This window comes from Gambusia affinis, linkage group LG12, assembly GCF_019740435.1.
Source record: "Gambusia affinis linkage group LG12, SWU_Gaff_1.0, whole genome shotgun sequence".
Classification (NCBI taxonomy): Eukaryota; Metazoa; Chordata; class Actinopteri; order Cyprinodontiformes; family Poeciliidae; genus Gambusia; species Gambusia affinis.
In genome coordinates this window covers 7,512,931-7,529,003 of record NC_057879.1, presented here as the reverse complement: position 1 = coordinate 7,529,003, position 16,073 = coordinate 7,512,931, and the positions used below count along the sequence as shown (strand labels likewise).

The 16,073-nt window shown below is 41.6% G+C and overlaps 1 protein-coding gene across 9 annotated transcripts in view; it reads left to right on the top strand.

The window, feature by feature from the left end:
• carmil3 (capping protein regulator and myosin 1 linker 3) overlaps positions 1-16,073 on the top strand; it is a 128,754-nt gene that overhangs the window by 27,461 nt on the left and 85,220 nt on the right. For 7 of the 9 annotated variants that reach the window (XM_044133283.1, XM_044133284.1, XM_044133280.1 and 4 more), the window contains one exon: positions 3,424-3,518. In XM_044133283.1, the coding sequence (XP_043989218.1) occupies positions 3,424-3,518 (95 nt within the window). Of the gene's footprint in view, positions 1-2,101; positions 2,262-2,368; positions 2,425-3,423; positions 3,519-12,395; positions 12,452-16,073 lie in introns of those variants that run through there. The other 2 variants (XM_044133286.1, XM_044133287.1) reach the window with 2 other exon arrangements.

The following is a 16,073-nucleotide window of genomic DNA, read 5'->3' as shown; positions in this document are numbered from 1 at the left end:
ATAAACTCCACCCAAATAAAATTCACAGAGGTTTACGGTTGTAATGTAACAAAATGCGAAAGATTTGAGGTACGAATACTTTTGAAAGGCGCTGCAGCTCTGAAACTGATCCACCAAAGTGAAGCAGGGAGCTCAGTTTGTTCTTGAGCACATTGTTTGTTTTCCATGTGGCTGTTCTCACAAGCTCCTTGTCTCTGCCTGTACATCTCCCGTATGGTTGTTTTTGAATGAGAAATCCATATTAACAATAAGAAATTTAATTTTTCTTTTTTTTTCTTCTCACTTTTTCAATGAAACGTCCCTTTTAAGAAATATTTTGAGATGGAAGAAATGCCGATCAACAAATTATCTCTGGATGGTTCCCAAATAAAAGTTTTACTCAGATGTTGAGAAAATGATGAAATGAAACAAAACCGAGCAACAAATTGTTTGCTTTCATCGTCATCTTTCCTTCTTATTGTATATTACACTCTCTGGCAGGTTCTTGTTCAATTATTCAACCCCAACATAAAGCAAACTTTTACATGGTGATTATCATGGCATGCATAAAATGCCTTTTTATATTTTGTTAAATCTTATTTCCCTCTTCTAGCAAATCATTCTTAATGGAGAAAGCGCAGTTGATCATGTTCGAAAGCTGTTAACTCCAGAGCTCAGAATATGATTTACAAATATTTCACTCAGGGGTGAAGACCCAATGTGCTGAAATTGCATCTGCGCTGATATAGACGTCATAATTCTCGTGTTATATTGGCAGTGAATTAACCATATTAAGTTGTACTTCTCTGTCAGCATTTAGCTTTAAAAGGTTTGTATCAATTTAAATAACTAAATAGGGGTCGGAGGGAAAAGGTGGGATCTGAATTCACATGGGAAATTGGCTCCCCCCCCCCAGTCACTTCATTTCAGGGATTTAACTTTAGCAGAAAACTAACAGAATATTGAGGATAACAGCTCTAGCTCAGTATTGCTACAATCAATACCTACTGTGGTTTCCTTAAATGTATAAACCCTAAACCCCTCTGTTCTTCTGTTCATAACATCTTGAGCTGCTGCTGTTGTTTTGCATATAAGCAACATTTGCATAAATGTAAATCACTGTCTGCTTTTCATGATTAATTTTAACTTTTTTTTTTTTCAGCGTGGAATGGTTGTACAACAACTTCAACAAATTGTAGAAACAAAATTTGGAAGCTTGAATATATTGTGATTTTTTTCTTTCTAAAACACACTACTAGGGTCTCCATCCGTCCATCCATTCATTCATTTTCATTTTCTGTACACCCTTGTCCCTAGTGGGGTCGGGAGGTGCTGGTGCCTATCTCCGGGCGAGAGGCGGGGTCACCCTGGACAGGTCATTAAGGTCACTTGAAGTTGAATTTCGACATCTGACTCTTATCTTTTTTTTTTTTGTTACTTCTGGTGCAATTTTGGATAATTGACCAATCAAATATGTCTTTTAAGTGTTCTTACTGAGTTGGTGCTATGAGAAGGCCTCTCCAGATGGTTAATGTTGGCCCGCTTTACCATTTTAATGTGCTTTTTAAGATCGTTAACCTGCTGGAACATCTAAAAGTTGTAATCATCATGTTGACTTGAGGTGAAATTGAAGAATTTCCAGTAGTTATTTCACTTCACTGTCATATCCTGTTTATCAAGTGAACTAGTTGCACAAATAATGAACTATTTGTGCAAATGCACAGTCTTGTTCATGTACTTTGGTTTGGAAATCTCACATTGACCCCTGAATATTCTGCTCCTTTTGCAAAATGGCTACATTTATATATCTCCTCTTCAGGGGCAAAAGTTAGGCCCGTGACCGACAGGGGGCCCCACAAAATATTTTCTTTTATTCACAGAAATAGAAAAAACATAGGGCAGTGTCAATTACATAATTAATCATATCATAATTAAAAAGTTATTTTTAACAGCAAAAATGTTATTTTATCTCTCCTAGACCAAAAAAGCAGACATCCATATTTGCCATGAACCCCCCTGGATCTGCGTTAAATGGTTCGTTCCTGCTTGACGGTGACGACGTTCAGCTCCATTCAGTAGAAGACAAGAACAACTGTGACCTTTACTATGCTGCTAAGAAAAATTATAAAATCAGGTTTTCCAAAAAAAACAAAAAACTGAACGAAAGCGACAGACAAAAAGTGTTTCAATTTGTAACCCAGTTCATCTCCAAGACAGGAGGGTAGACTGTCAGATTATCAACCGTCTGTAGCTAAGCAGAGTTAGCTTAGCTACAGACTACGGTACTGTTTGCCCCTATTTCACTAGCATTTAATGAATTAAGGAATAAAATACCAAGACAGTCACGTATTTAACTTGTACCTGTACTTTTTACCACACTTAACAACAGGTGAGTCAGAACAGCAGCTCTAGTCCTTGATATATTATCCTGCCCCAGTGAAAAAGGTGAGAAAGACTGTTTTCAATGACAAGCTAGTTAGCATAATTCCAGGGAATCTATAGGGATCGTGTAAAATTCATGAGCAGTAAATATTGTGCTACTATCAGTATTGGACCAAAGAAAGCAAGGCAGTTGTATACCTTTAAAATTGTGACGCTTTTGATAGTTCAGATAGACTCCAGAAATTGTAACAGCAGGGGGGGGGGGGGGCAATAAAATTTTTTGTCATGGGGCCCACGATTTCTGGCAGCACCCCTGCTCCTCTTACAATAAAACCTTTGCTCAGGAGACTTTTTGGCTGTTAGCAGCTGTCAACCACTGTCAAACTGAAAGGTTTTGGAGTATGGACTTCTCTCCCAGTTCAAACTTTCTTGGTCCATGTTGAAAGTAACACTGGTGTTCCAGCAGCTTCCAGTACGTTAGAGCCTCAAGTGTTAATGGTTCTCGGGTTGCTACTCAAAATGCTAACCGTTTTCCTGTCTTCTGGGTTTGACGGCTAAAACTTTGTCTCTGCTGGGGTTTCTGACGAGACAATGACACCAAGCGTACATGAAAGCTGGTTTTGGAAAAGATGATGCAGGCTAACATCAGAACTTTGGGACTGATTCTGAACAGTCCTGGAACCGTATGGCTTTAATCAGTCATTACAAAATAATGATCATTTATGAATGGGGAAACTGTCACCGTTTCTGTGGTTGAAGTAACTTTCAATGTCTCTACGCTGCATGTGGGGAAACAACTCGGTAAGGACCCACCAGGGAGCAGGGAGTTAAAAAAACAGCAATATTTTGGCAAGCGGCGTTTTGTCTTAAACCAATATTGATTGTCAATAAAGACGGTGCTTACTTATAAGAGCTTTTACACTAATTCTTCGACCCCGGCTGTATATTTATATTGTATAAATTTTCTTTATAAAACCCTTTAGCTGTCTTTTAAGTTATTCATCTAGAGCACCATGATTTCATATTCTCTCTCTCTCTCTCTCTCTCTCTTTTTTTTCCCAGAGAGCGTCAGGAAGGTTTTGGACAAACAGCCCGTTAAGTTTGTGCGAGCCATCAAGCAGGAGACGAGAGGCGGCAAGTCAGAGGACAGAATCCTGGTAAGAGCCCTCGTTTTCTTCCACCAACAGAGACCAAATTTGTGAACCCTGGCAGTTGAGCTTGGAAGGGGGGGGGACCAACTTGACATTTGAGCGCTTCAGTCGGACCGAACTCCCGAGAAACCGAGGGAGTCGTAAGAAGTCGCAGATTGCGCTTTGCTTCGCGAGACGTCCGACAGGCGCGTTGCAAATCAGGCTTAGGACAGATGCCGCCTAAGCAAAGCAAAGTGGACACCATGCCACTGCCTACTGAGTTCTTGCTGAGAGTTTATTAGATGTGGCAGGATGACCTTAATGCCACAGGCGGGAGTGGTGCGTGTGTGTGTGTGTGTGTGTGTGTGAGAGAGAGAGAGCGTATAAGCCCAGACGTCGTTTGCTGGCGTGGTGTTTGTTGAGTTTGGTTTTAAAGTAAAGAAAATGCGGATGCCAGAAGGCCCGTGGGCAGTCTGCGGCGCGCCGGAGGAACCTGCCGGCGCCGAGGCCGCCGCCGTTTATGAGACTTTGACAATTAGTCAACGGCGTTAGTGACCGATCGCTTACTCACATGGTGTCGTTATGCACAGGAGTGAGCTCATTACCTCCCCCTGAAGACAGCAAGATGCTCATGCTGATAAGTGAATTAGTCGCTCTCTACGTTCTTTTTTTTTTTTTTCAATCTCTATTATCTGTCTTCCATTCTGGCATATATTTTTATTGTTCCAGCCCCACCCCCCTCTCTTTATTTTCTTTCCCTCCCTGCCTCCTTATCTGTCCATCTCGATTATTCTCCACCCTGTCATCTCCCCTCCACCGCCACGCTTACTTCCCGTGCTTCTTCTCCTCATGCCCTTCCCCTCCTTTCCTTCATCCTCCCTCAAACCTGTTAAGGGGTATTGAGCTCCTCTTACCATCCAAAGCAATTCAATTAGGTCTTTGCCTTACAAGTTTTTTTTTTTCTCTTTTACTATCCAAATAAACCCTGGCCGCTTCTCCTGCTAAGCGAGGGGAGGAGGGAGAACTCAGACTATTTGAATTCATCCCAGCTCGTTGTCAAGGTCTCTCTTTCTTTAAAGGTAATCTAATGAATTAGATTAATCAATGCGTTTATCTGGCTGTATGAAGGCAGAATGGACGGGCTTGTAAGTGGAGCGGTTTATTCAGCCTACGCTCTGCACCAAATACTAACCTTCAAAACATCGCAAGTGGTGAAAGGGAGCGTCTGTTTAACGGAGGCGACTCGTTACGCACGGCGTTTTGAAGACATGTTCGTGACCTAGGAAGTTAAAAACCGACGCAATTCCCACATAAAAAAAAAACTAAAACAGTTAAGTATTATGCACCGTTTCCTTCTGTGAAAGTTTTTGTAAGCGTACCATATCACATCCCAATCAACCACACTGAAAATTAGGATTTTAATAAGTCCAAATGTTTGACCACGGGAGGTTTTATCACTTTTCAATGTATTTATTTTTTCTTAAGCCTGCAGGAAAAGGCTGCAGTAACTTGTCCCTTTTACCTTCTTCGCATGTGGAACTGGAATGAACTGGTCAAAATCTTAGTCGTCATTACGACATCTCCTACGTTTCCCTACTTTTTATGGCGGTAGAGTAAAATAGATTAGTGCTTTATGCTTCTGGTTTATGTATTTCATTAAGCCTTTGTTCTAAATTTTGCTCCTTCTTCCGGCCCCCTTTTTCGCCTCTGGAGGTTTGTTAATATCCAACTGTCATTGTGTGTTGACTGTACCAGCCGTCATTCTGTGACACACACACTAACGCACACACACACACACACACACACACGCCCACACACACCTCAGTCAGACCCTGGGAGGGCACAGCGTGACATCCAAACAGCACCCAGGGCAACGTGTCGGGACGCGTCAACACGCATGCATCCATCGCATCCAAACACACAACATGCGTGCAGATTGGCATGTACGGCACGCTTACACATAGACACACACGCCCACGCACACACCTCACACACACACACGCACACACACACGCATAAGGCTCAGAGCTACAGAACTCGCGCTCTTGCGGCCGTTATTAGATCACCCTATTTGAAGATTAGAGGCAAGTCAAGAAAACAAAGCATCTTCAAAGGCAGAGAGGGCGAGGAGGGGGGAGAGAGGGGTGAGTGAGTCTGATGGAGGAAAAGGGGAGGGCTTCCCACTGGTGGAGTGTGAATGGAGGATGGAGTGAGCAGGGAGAAACACAGAGAGAGAGCGCGGAGGAAATCTCTGATGTGTTGTGATGCCCCACTTGCCGATTTGGCTCTTCCGCCACTTATTTATCCTGATCGGTTGCTCTGTTTCATCCTCTGTTGACTCTGCGGTTTCTGTGCTCTCACCAATAATAGGCCAATTACTTGCTGAGCGAGTCACTGCTTGACAGTCCTGGACACACTCGGGTGCTCATCCCTGCCCAGTTAGCGCAGAGAAGCTGCTCAAGAGAACTCGGCGCAAAGAGCCGAGGTCGGCTAAGTGCTACTTCTCCGTCTGAAGGTTTAGTTATGCTTGGATGTTCAGCGACTGTATAGTCGTGTGGTTGGGGGGGAGAGGGTGTGTGTGTGATGTTTACAGCAGGGATGTAATTTATGAAACTCGTGGTGGGTGTAATATGTAATGATGATTTATGGCTCTGAATTGCCTTTTAAAGTCCCCCTGTTGCACATAAATCATTCATAAGTGTGAGTGGCTCCCCGTTTTCTGGACTCTACAAGATGAAACCGGTTGAAATGAGACGGTGCAGTGAAAGTGAACTTTCATCCTAATGGGTGAAGGTTCGTCTGGTAGACGGTGACGCAGCGCTGCCTTCGTTTGTTAGCAGCCCGGCACAGATGTGGGGGAAGTTTGAAAATAAATTCCTCTTTTATGCACGAAACGTCTCGCACCGACATATTTTAGAATGCCACCTTTAACTTGGAAAACACCTCATGCTCAGGAATTCTTGGGCTGGATAGTGTTAGGTAGAGTTGTAGCACTCTGGCCTTGCTGGAAGAAGGTCTTCGGTTCAAATCCCAGCCAGAGGTCTTTCTGCACTCCAGTTTCCTCCCACAGTCTAAAAATATCCGTTAGGTTAAAGCAGGGAAAGCAGGGTGGATCAAATATTGTTTCCAACAAAATCACTTGTAGCACAATTGTTATTATCCCTTCTGCTGGTACTTTGTATAACCTACTTTGTCAATGGGAAAGCAATCACTCTTTTCCTATATAATTTCAGAAGAATCAGAGTTTTGTGTTGTATTTGTTTTTTTTTTGCTCTACTCTTCGGCTCATCTTGAACCTTTTCCAGGATTTAGTTGGGGAAGATTTCTGCTCTGGTGAACCGTTGCTGTCTAGATTTGCCTCTTCTTTTTTTTGTCACACCTTAATTTTTGACATTAATAAAACAAAACATAATGTAAAACAATTGGCTTAAATAAATACCACAATCTAACCCTGTGTGTCTGTGATACTAAAGGTCAACCTAGAGAGTTTGACATTTAGCGAGCATTAAAATGACCGATGAGAGACAAAGGAGTCAGCAAAATGACTATATCTATAAATATTGGATGAAAATGTTCGCCATTGCATAATTTTCTAATATCATGTATCCATAATGTACATTTATGGCACATTAGATGCCATAACTCTAAATGCTATAAGAGAAATTACACTATTTAAATTATATAAAAGTTCCTACTGAATTACTCCAACCCGAAAACAGAAAATTATGAGAAAAAGGAACAGAAACAACAACAACAAAAAAGAAGAACATAAAGCATCCCTCCTGCATGATGCCACCGCCGCGACAGGGGATGAGATTTTAAAACAGACCAGCATTAACTCCGGTTATCAACGACGACATAAATGTTCTTTTTTTTTTTCAGAACTGGGTCGTAGACGGAGAGCGAGGCTCGGAAATCTGTTAAGCGGGGCTTTAAAGATGAGTTTCTCATCGTCAGACGATCTCTGGAGAGCGCGCACATCTTCTGGGAGGGTTTAATTTGCTTTACGCTGTTAGTTGTATTTAATTTCAAGTCCTCCAACAAGGTGCAGCACATTACCCAGACATGTTTAATGGCACATGGAAGCACTGTTTCCACTACAGCTCGCCAAAGCTGTCCAAGACACCTGACCCGACCAATGGGCAAGAGCGGCTCCTAATGCTGCCTCAGCGTTTGGTGTTTTTAGCGCCGATAGAGAAAACAGTGAGCAATTGTAGCATGTAGCCGCCTGAGGGCTTCCTGATTGTTGCATGGGGAAAAAAAGCGCCAAACCTAATCTGAATCCTTTTTTTTTTTTTTTTTTTTGCCCTGCCATCTCATGCATATTTGAGGTTTTCATGCAACAAACTAAAATTCCTGAGTTTTGTTGAACATCTCGTTTAAAAAAAAAATTACGAGCGGTAGAGTGAGATGTTCTCCAGAGGCGTTGCTCCGTATCTTTTTGTTCTTCACGGATCATGCATAGATTCATGTTTTGTTTAGCCACATACAGATGCCACATAGCGGATTCGTACCCCCCGAGTTCTGTAGCCGTGTCTCATTTGCTTATTGAATGTAAGTCGGATTGGATGTAATTTGTAAAAAGCTAAGTTCAAGAGTGAAACTTGAAAAGTTAAAGCTCGACGCTCGTACTCGGGGAAATTATGTAATTGAAAACCTGCTTCTGAGCAAGCGTTCTCATCCTGCAAACTTTATTGCTTCACCCCAGTGACACCTGGTGCTGCATCGTCAGCAGGAAGCGCCCGGCTGCCAATATGAATAAGTTGCCTTGTGTGTGAAGTTTTAATGTTGTCTTCCAGCTGGAAGACGGCCAGTGCCTTTTTCACTTGCAGTCCCCTGAACTCCTTGAACAGTCGTCCCGTTTTGCCGCAAAAACTCTGCTTTGGTCTTGGTCTAAAATAAAATAGTGGTAGGAAAAATTATGCTTTGTTATTATAAATCTGAGATCAGGGATGAAGCTCATCTTTCAACAGCAATTTTCAAATCTTCTATTACATACCTCGATCTAAACTATTCCACTGGTTGTTTTAACATTGTTGTTCTGCTTGAAGGTGTAGTCTTTTGCAGGTTTTCTTGCCCTGTATTTATCTTAATCCTTTTTCTAATCAACACTGGTGAGCTTTCCTGTCCTTACTGATAAAAAAAATTAAAAAAATCCCACATTAAGATGCTCCCTAACCCAGTGGGGGTGATTTGTTCAGAGCTAAAGGCAAAGTTAATTTTCTGCCACACATAATGCTTTACATGATGGGCAAAAAACAGTTTGCCCAGTTTCTCTGTCTGCTGAAGAGAAAGCATCATGCTTTTGGCTGTATGTTGCTAAACCAAAAAGGTGAGGTCGCCTAACAACACTTGCATGGGGCCCAATTTGATGAGTGCACCAATACTTGTCCTGAGATCCTCCTATCTGAACGATATGGACTTAAAGATTTATCAAGATAGTTTGTGGTAAACGATACGATAAATGCCACCACTTAACCTGAACTGTGGATCTCTTTGGCTCCTCCTATGTTACCAGGAGCCTTTTAGCTGCTATTCTCATTAATGCTAGCGCTTCTAGTCTGTGTCAGGAATATATTCCATATATTCCAGTTCCACACACAGTCAAAACTGAAAAAACAACAACAAATCATCAGCTTCGCGGTCTTCGTTCGCGATTGTTTTCAGTCCTCCGCATTTTATGCCGTCGTTGAGAAAAAGCGCGTCTGACACACCACAAGTCCGCTCTGATAGTCAATAAAGCCTAAAGTGCTCTCTGTGAATTACATAATTCAAGATGGTGAAAGTGAGCCTGTGAGATGACTCTGTTTCCCAGAGACCTCCCGCTGTGTTCTGGGGCTCTGAAGGAAGTTCGCAGCACAAAGCTCTGATGCCGACATGGCCCGTGCTTTGGGGCTGAGTCCCGCATTCTGGCAGTCTCCTCTCTGAAATGTAATACCCTCGTGCGATAGCGAACATCACCGCGAGTTTCTTTTTACGTCTCTGTCCCTGCGAGATTGCCTCCGAAAAGTAATTTTTCTCGGCAAGCCTCTAGATTTACCATCTGATGGCGCGTGGCGAGCGCTTGGCGCTGTAATTAGGACTGAAATTTCCTTTGATTATCTTAGCACATGTTGGCTAGCCTGCGGCGGAGTGAGTGTGAAGTGTGACTGCTGACCTTCTCTCTTCCCTCGTGGTAGAGGGAGAGGGGAAGAGAGAGAAAGTGTGAATGAGTGTGAGCGTGCACTGTCAGGACTTAAAGGCAAACTCAGACTGCTTCTGCTCCCTCTACATCTTATTCATTTCCCGGCTCTCTTCTCAATCCAGACACTTGTCCTTCTCTGCGTCTCATCTGTCGGTAGCCATTTAACCCCAGTCATTCTCTGCGTTTATCTTGCACCACGTTTACACGTCATGTCAGTTTTTCTTTTTTCCATCCTGTCCTCTTTTAATCTGGGCTTTGTCAGTTTGCCAAGAGTTTGATTAAAAAATAAAAATAAAAAAAATCTTTGTATGAAAGCTCTGGATTATCTTTATTTTTTCTGAAAAAAAAACAGAGCATTGTTATGTTTTCAAGTTCTACTTTTCTGGGGTTTTTTCTCGTTTGGTTTTTTCTCTTTGTCATACATCAGAATCAGGGACATCTCCATTTGCCCGATCATGAGCAGATTGAAGGACAACATGGTTTTGCTCTTTTTCTTTAGCTGACTTAATTTATTGAGTTACTTAGCTACTAGGTTGTGCAGTTTTTCTTTTTTCTTTCTTTCTTTTTCCTTTTGCAATGGCTTATTCTTGTTTTAGCACAATAAACACAGTTGAGACCAAATTATTCACCTTCATGCCTGATTTAAGTCTACAGTATATATTTTCTTTTAACTTTAGCTCATATTGCAGGTTTAGTTATATCACTTATCCTTAAATTTTACATTTTTCTACTACTTTTTAATGTTTTGTCACATGTCAAATACTACTAAAATGCATCAAAGACTGCATCAGACTGTGGTTGGAACGTGTTAAAATATGACACAGTCCAGGGGGTATGACTAGTTTTTCCCGTCTCATGAATGTGCGACATGTTAGCATGTGTCCGCTTCGATGTGAGCGTGTTGGGGCTTTTCTGTGCGCTCGTTTTGGGACGCCCTTGTGGACGGGCCAGAAATATCACTGGTGACCAAATCTGGCACAGATCCCCCTGCTTGTTTCCTCAGAGGCTACGTCACGTCGCGGCGCGCGCCCGTGTGCAATCACACGCCATCCAGTGACGTGCTTTGATTTCCACCACATCTCGTTTGAAGTGCAAGAGCCTGACAGCTTAAGATTAATATAAGCCCCCGCCCTCTGAACCTCCCTCATGAATGCGTGCGTGTGTGTGTGTGTGTGTGTGTGTGTGTGTGTGTGTGTGCGCGCGCGAAAAGAGAGACAAAGTTGCTCTCTTGTGCGTGCGGCGCAGAGGCACTCCTGAGAACCTCGTCCTGCTCTCGCGGCGTCGCTGCCGGGTCCGGCTCGCCGGCTGGCTGCTTGGTTCTTTGAACTGGAGCTTCTGACACTCGCACATCACAGCAAGGGCACCTCTGTACCTCTCATCTTGTCATCTTTACATTCCAGTCCTTTCTCCTGCCACTTCCTTTTTTTTTTTTTTCAAACTGTCACCTGCTGGCTGCTTGGCTGACCACATCAAAGGAGCGGACCATCTCATCTCCAACAATTCCAGGGGCATAAGAGCAATATTTGAGCAGCTTTTTAGGCTTTTTGGATTCAACCAATCAAATCAAATTTTATTTGTACAGCACATTTCTGCAGCAAGGTGCTTTCAAAGTGCTTTACATCAAATCAAACAGAAAATCACAATGCAACATAGGATCAACAATCAAAACAGAACATTAAGTCAGATTCTGTCAATAAATTTGCAATTGATTACGTTTCAAATACAACTCTAAACAAGTGGGTTTTTAGTTGAGATTTAAAGGAAGTCAGTGTTTCAGCTGTTTTACAGTTTTCTGGAAGTTTGTTCCAGTTTTGTGGTGCATAGATGCTAAATGCCGCTTCTCCTCGTTTGGTTCTGGTTCTGGGGATGCAGAGCAGAACCAGAACCAGAAGACCTGAGAGGTCTGGAAGGTTGATACAACAGCAGCAAATCTTTTATGTATTGTGGTGCTAAACCATTCAGTGATTTATAAACTAGCAACAGTATTTTAAAGTCTATTCTTTGAGCTACCAGGACCCAGTGGAGGGACTTTAAAACTGGTGTTATGTGCTCTATCTTCCTGGTTTTAGTGAGAATCTTAAGCTGTCATTGAGCTCTCTAGGACGAGTGTTGGCAGAAAGAATGCAACAAGTAGGCCAAATACCGGTAGTCTGATTTCGACTGCTAGGGTTTGTCTTAAGCTCTGGCTGGCAGGGCTAATTAATAATAAATTGCTGGATATTCTTTCTTGTGGCTTAATTTGTGTTTTTGAGACAACTCATTTATCCGAAGATAAGTGGGTGCTCCCAATCCAAGGACATAATCTTTATGCATAATTACAACAATCCTCTTATAAACCCATCTAAAACGTATACCTTAGGGTGTATCTAGCACAGATTTTATTGTGTAACTCACTTATTAAGTATAAAATATGGATAAGGAGGGAAATTATAATTCCCTCCCTCCCCCCCGCCCCTCCGCCCCCCATAGGCGTAAATCCCAGGAGGGTCGGAAAATCTTGGAAAAGTCTAGAATTGTGCCCCCCCAACCCCCCCCCAAAAAAAAAAAAAAAAATCCTAGAAGAAACGTTTGCATCTAAATAATATCAATACATAAATAAATAAATCTGCCATTTATCTCAGAAAATGTTTTAAAATTTTTAGGTTCCCCCCCTACCATTATTAGAACAATGGTTCAGTCCAAAGCAGCAAGATGAACGTCACAGGCTCTATTAGAGCCGATGAAGTGAGGAGCTAGTTGTTAGCTGTGACTCTGCCGCACAAACATAAACCCTCCAGTAAGTCAATACTTAAAGCAAAAGACATGTAACACTTTTTATTTACTTTCACTGCTCAATAAGAAGAAACACATTAACAATAAAGATCAGACTGCAGTTCGTTGTTTCATTACTTTGGCTGAATCATGATAAGCTGCCTCGTTAGCAAAACTGCTACACTGCTTTCATAGACTTAAGCTTTTTTGTCAAAAGCATCAAACATCTCATTCATATTTAACTCTTTAACTTTTAGTTAATTAAAAGAGTTTGAAACCGGAGGGAGGAGCTGAGCAAGTGGACCCAGCTCAGAGTGTGGGAGCCAAGAACAGATAGAAGAAACAGAAAGTTATGCCTTTATTTCTCACTGTCTTAAACGTAGAGCCTTTAAAACAACAAAATAAAATCTGAATATTTTTCTATATAAACCCTAGTCCTTTAAATGTTATGTTTAAGTTATGGTATTCCCCAGATATTCATTTTTATCTACTTGTTTGTTCTCAGTCACCCAGGACATGAGAAAACTAAAAAAATGCTTAAAAATAAAGCAACTGAACAAGTTATAATTTAAAACAGCCCATAACTTGTATTGGGAGCCATTTCAATAAATCAGTGTTAATGAGGAATTTTATTAAGAGCAGTTACTCATTAAAGCTTGTTTATTTAAAACCTTAATTTTTGTAAAGGTGTAGCAGAGATTAGATCAGTCAGACTGAACAAAACTCGTGTCTTAAGCAACATTTGAATTTTAGTTTTACTTCTCAGCAGTTTGTTTGAAAAGTTACTTGTAAGTTATTTTTTGTCCTATTTCAAGTTTGCAAATATTTTCGCACTAGAAACTGGACTAAAAGTACTTGGTAAGATTTTGTGTGTTTGGAGTATGTGCTTGGTGCTACGTCACACTCATGCTGAAGTCAGTTAATTGTGGTTATGAGTTAATTACCACCTCCAGAGGCTGCTGGCTCAACTTCTACCCTGGATTACGCTTGAGCATCCTTCATGGTTGACGTGATAAATATGTAGATCATGAATTTAAGAAATTATTTGAAAGGGACTTGAGTAATGCAAAGTAATGAGTTTTTAAGAATCAGACTTCTTCTTTTTTTTTTTTTTTTTTTTTTTAGAAAAAAAAAGGACACACAAGAAAAGAAGCTACCACACAGCAAACTGTGTGTATTACATGTTAACAAATATTGACCGTTCATTCATCACAGCGTGAAAGAATAAGACTTTCCACAGATAACAGGAAGGATTAGTAGAGGACATCAAAACTTTTTTAGTGTTTTTTTTTATTTGCTCTAGTGGCCTTTATTTGAATGCCGGAATCGGCAGGTCGCTGGTTTGAGCCCCCGCTGCATCCATCTCTGTTGAGTCCTTGGACAAGATGCTTCATCCACCTTGCCTGCTGGTGTCGGTCTGGAGGGCCGACGGTGCAGCATAGCAACCTGCCCCATGGTAGCTGTGGCCACAGTCCTGTAGCTTGCCATCATTATCATGTGGATTCATCGTAAAGCATGTTTGAATATCCTGATAAAAAGCTTAAAAATACTTCTGATGTAATTTTGGAAAAATGCTGTCATGTCATTGAACTATTAAGCCCAAATGTTAGACAGGTTTGGAGCTGAGAATTTCAGAGTATCAGTTTTTTCTGACCTTCTTCCACATCAGTCATACAGCAGAGCCACCACTTTACCGTCTGTGCCTCAGACTCAGCGTCACCTCAGGCAACCTTCTATTCACCTTTTATTATAGGTTTTCTTCATATAAGTTTTATCATTTATTTATTTATTTAACATAAAAAACAGCCACCAGCTGTTTGACAAGTGTCAGATTGACATTCTGTAGCCTAAGGTGCCCTACTTATTGTACGGGGGCGCACACTGATGCAACCTGGGCTTTTAACGCCAAGTCTGTGACTCAAGTCGTTCTTTGTTCAGTACATTTCAGGATTCCAAGATGGAGAACAATTACATTTACTGCTGTCTTTTACTCAAATGTTGCTTTATGTCAATTTAAATGTAGTTACTATGGGGCTAATGATAGTGTATCATTGCACTGCCTGCACCATACTTATCAGGACAGGGATAAGTATGGTGATTGACATGCGCTGCTTTGTTAGAGGTTCCTGCAAGGTTAGCTGAACTATGGTATGCGTAGGAGGTAAATTGCCTTTGCTGCTCGCTGTCTCCGTCACGCTAAGCTAACACCATTAAGATTTCTCAACTTAATGCTGCACATTAAAGTGAAAATAATTTTGTTGCGTTCGCCCCTAATGGGGCCTAAATAGACAATGAACAATGCTTCATTGTCTGTTTAGGCAATGACAGAGAGGGACAGTCTTCAGAACAAGCACTCTTCCGAGGATTGTCCTTTAGCGAGCTTGCATTATTGATGTCTTTGTTTACACGAGGAGACCCTTTGTCAGGTTGCAGGGCCTTTTGGAGGCTTTTATTAGTCACTTTATAATTAGTTGTTTATGTCTCCGTCTGGAAGGGCCCCGCTCGTCTTTGGATTTACAGCCGCTTTTAGACTCGTCCTCAAGCTTCTTGTTTGACTTCAGAGAAGATGAATTCGTTTTCTGGTTTTGTTCCAGTTTTGATGGGAGGTATTATTCCATCTCCCTTTTGTTTCGTCTCAGAACTCTGTTGGAGTCTTTTATGCGTGTCTGTATATTTAAGACACTGGGTTTTGATGTGAAACACTGTCTCTGCCGGGAGACGATGTGGTATCGTTAAGAGGAATCCGAAGAGTCCATTATCAGGGGGGGAAAAAAAAATCGAGTGTCTCTGCGTTTCTATCTGCCCTACCCCTCTTCTTTCTTTTTGTCTCTGTACGTTTCATTTTCTTTCTTCCTCTCTCCGCCTCTCTGCAGGGCGCCATTAGCCATTCAGCACAGAAAGGCCTTGAGGAATTGAAAGCGACAGAGCAGAAAAGGAATAGAAAAAACTGAATTGCGAAGGGAGCGTAGGGTGGAAAGGGCTGAGGGCACAAGGGGATGGAGTGAGGTGTCGGGGGTTCTGGGCACAAACTCGACAGAGAGGACCTACAGCGTGGCACACGGAGATGGGAGGAATTAGGGACGGGCCAAGAAAATGAAAAACAAAAAAAAAATCCAATGGACTGACATGAAACAAGAAAGAGAATTAGAACTGAGATAGAAAGAGATCTAAGCTCTAGACTGGAAAAGATACAGAGGAAGTGTGACTAATAGACAGAGAGGGTTTGAGTGGGGAAGAGATGCACAGTGCATACATGGGCTATGCTAATTGTGGATTTCTGAATTATAAATGAGATTAATAGGATGGGCAGAATATTAATATATTCTCGTTTTGTTTCTCCTGTTTTACCCCAGACACTTTAAAATGGTAATGCCCCCTCTCACCGCCCTCCTTTTTTTTTTGCCAACAAAAGTCATTTTTTGTTTTTTTGTCTTTGTCTTCCATGTCCCTCCTGTTTTACCTATGATTTCCTCTCTCTCTTGCACAATGAGGCATCTGTTGAATAATTGCTACTTAGTTCCATCAACACAACTTACTGAAATAAATTAGTCTGTCACATGACTCTCAGGCTCATCATTATATTTCTTTCACATTCTTCCTATCCCCGTCGCCATTAGCAGGCTAATGTTTAGAGTGCTCTGTTCGAC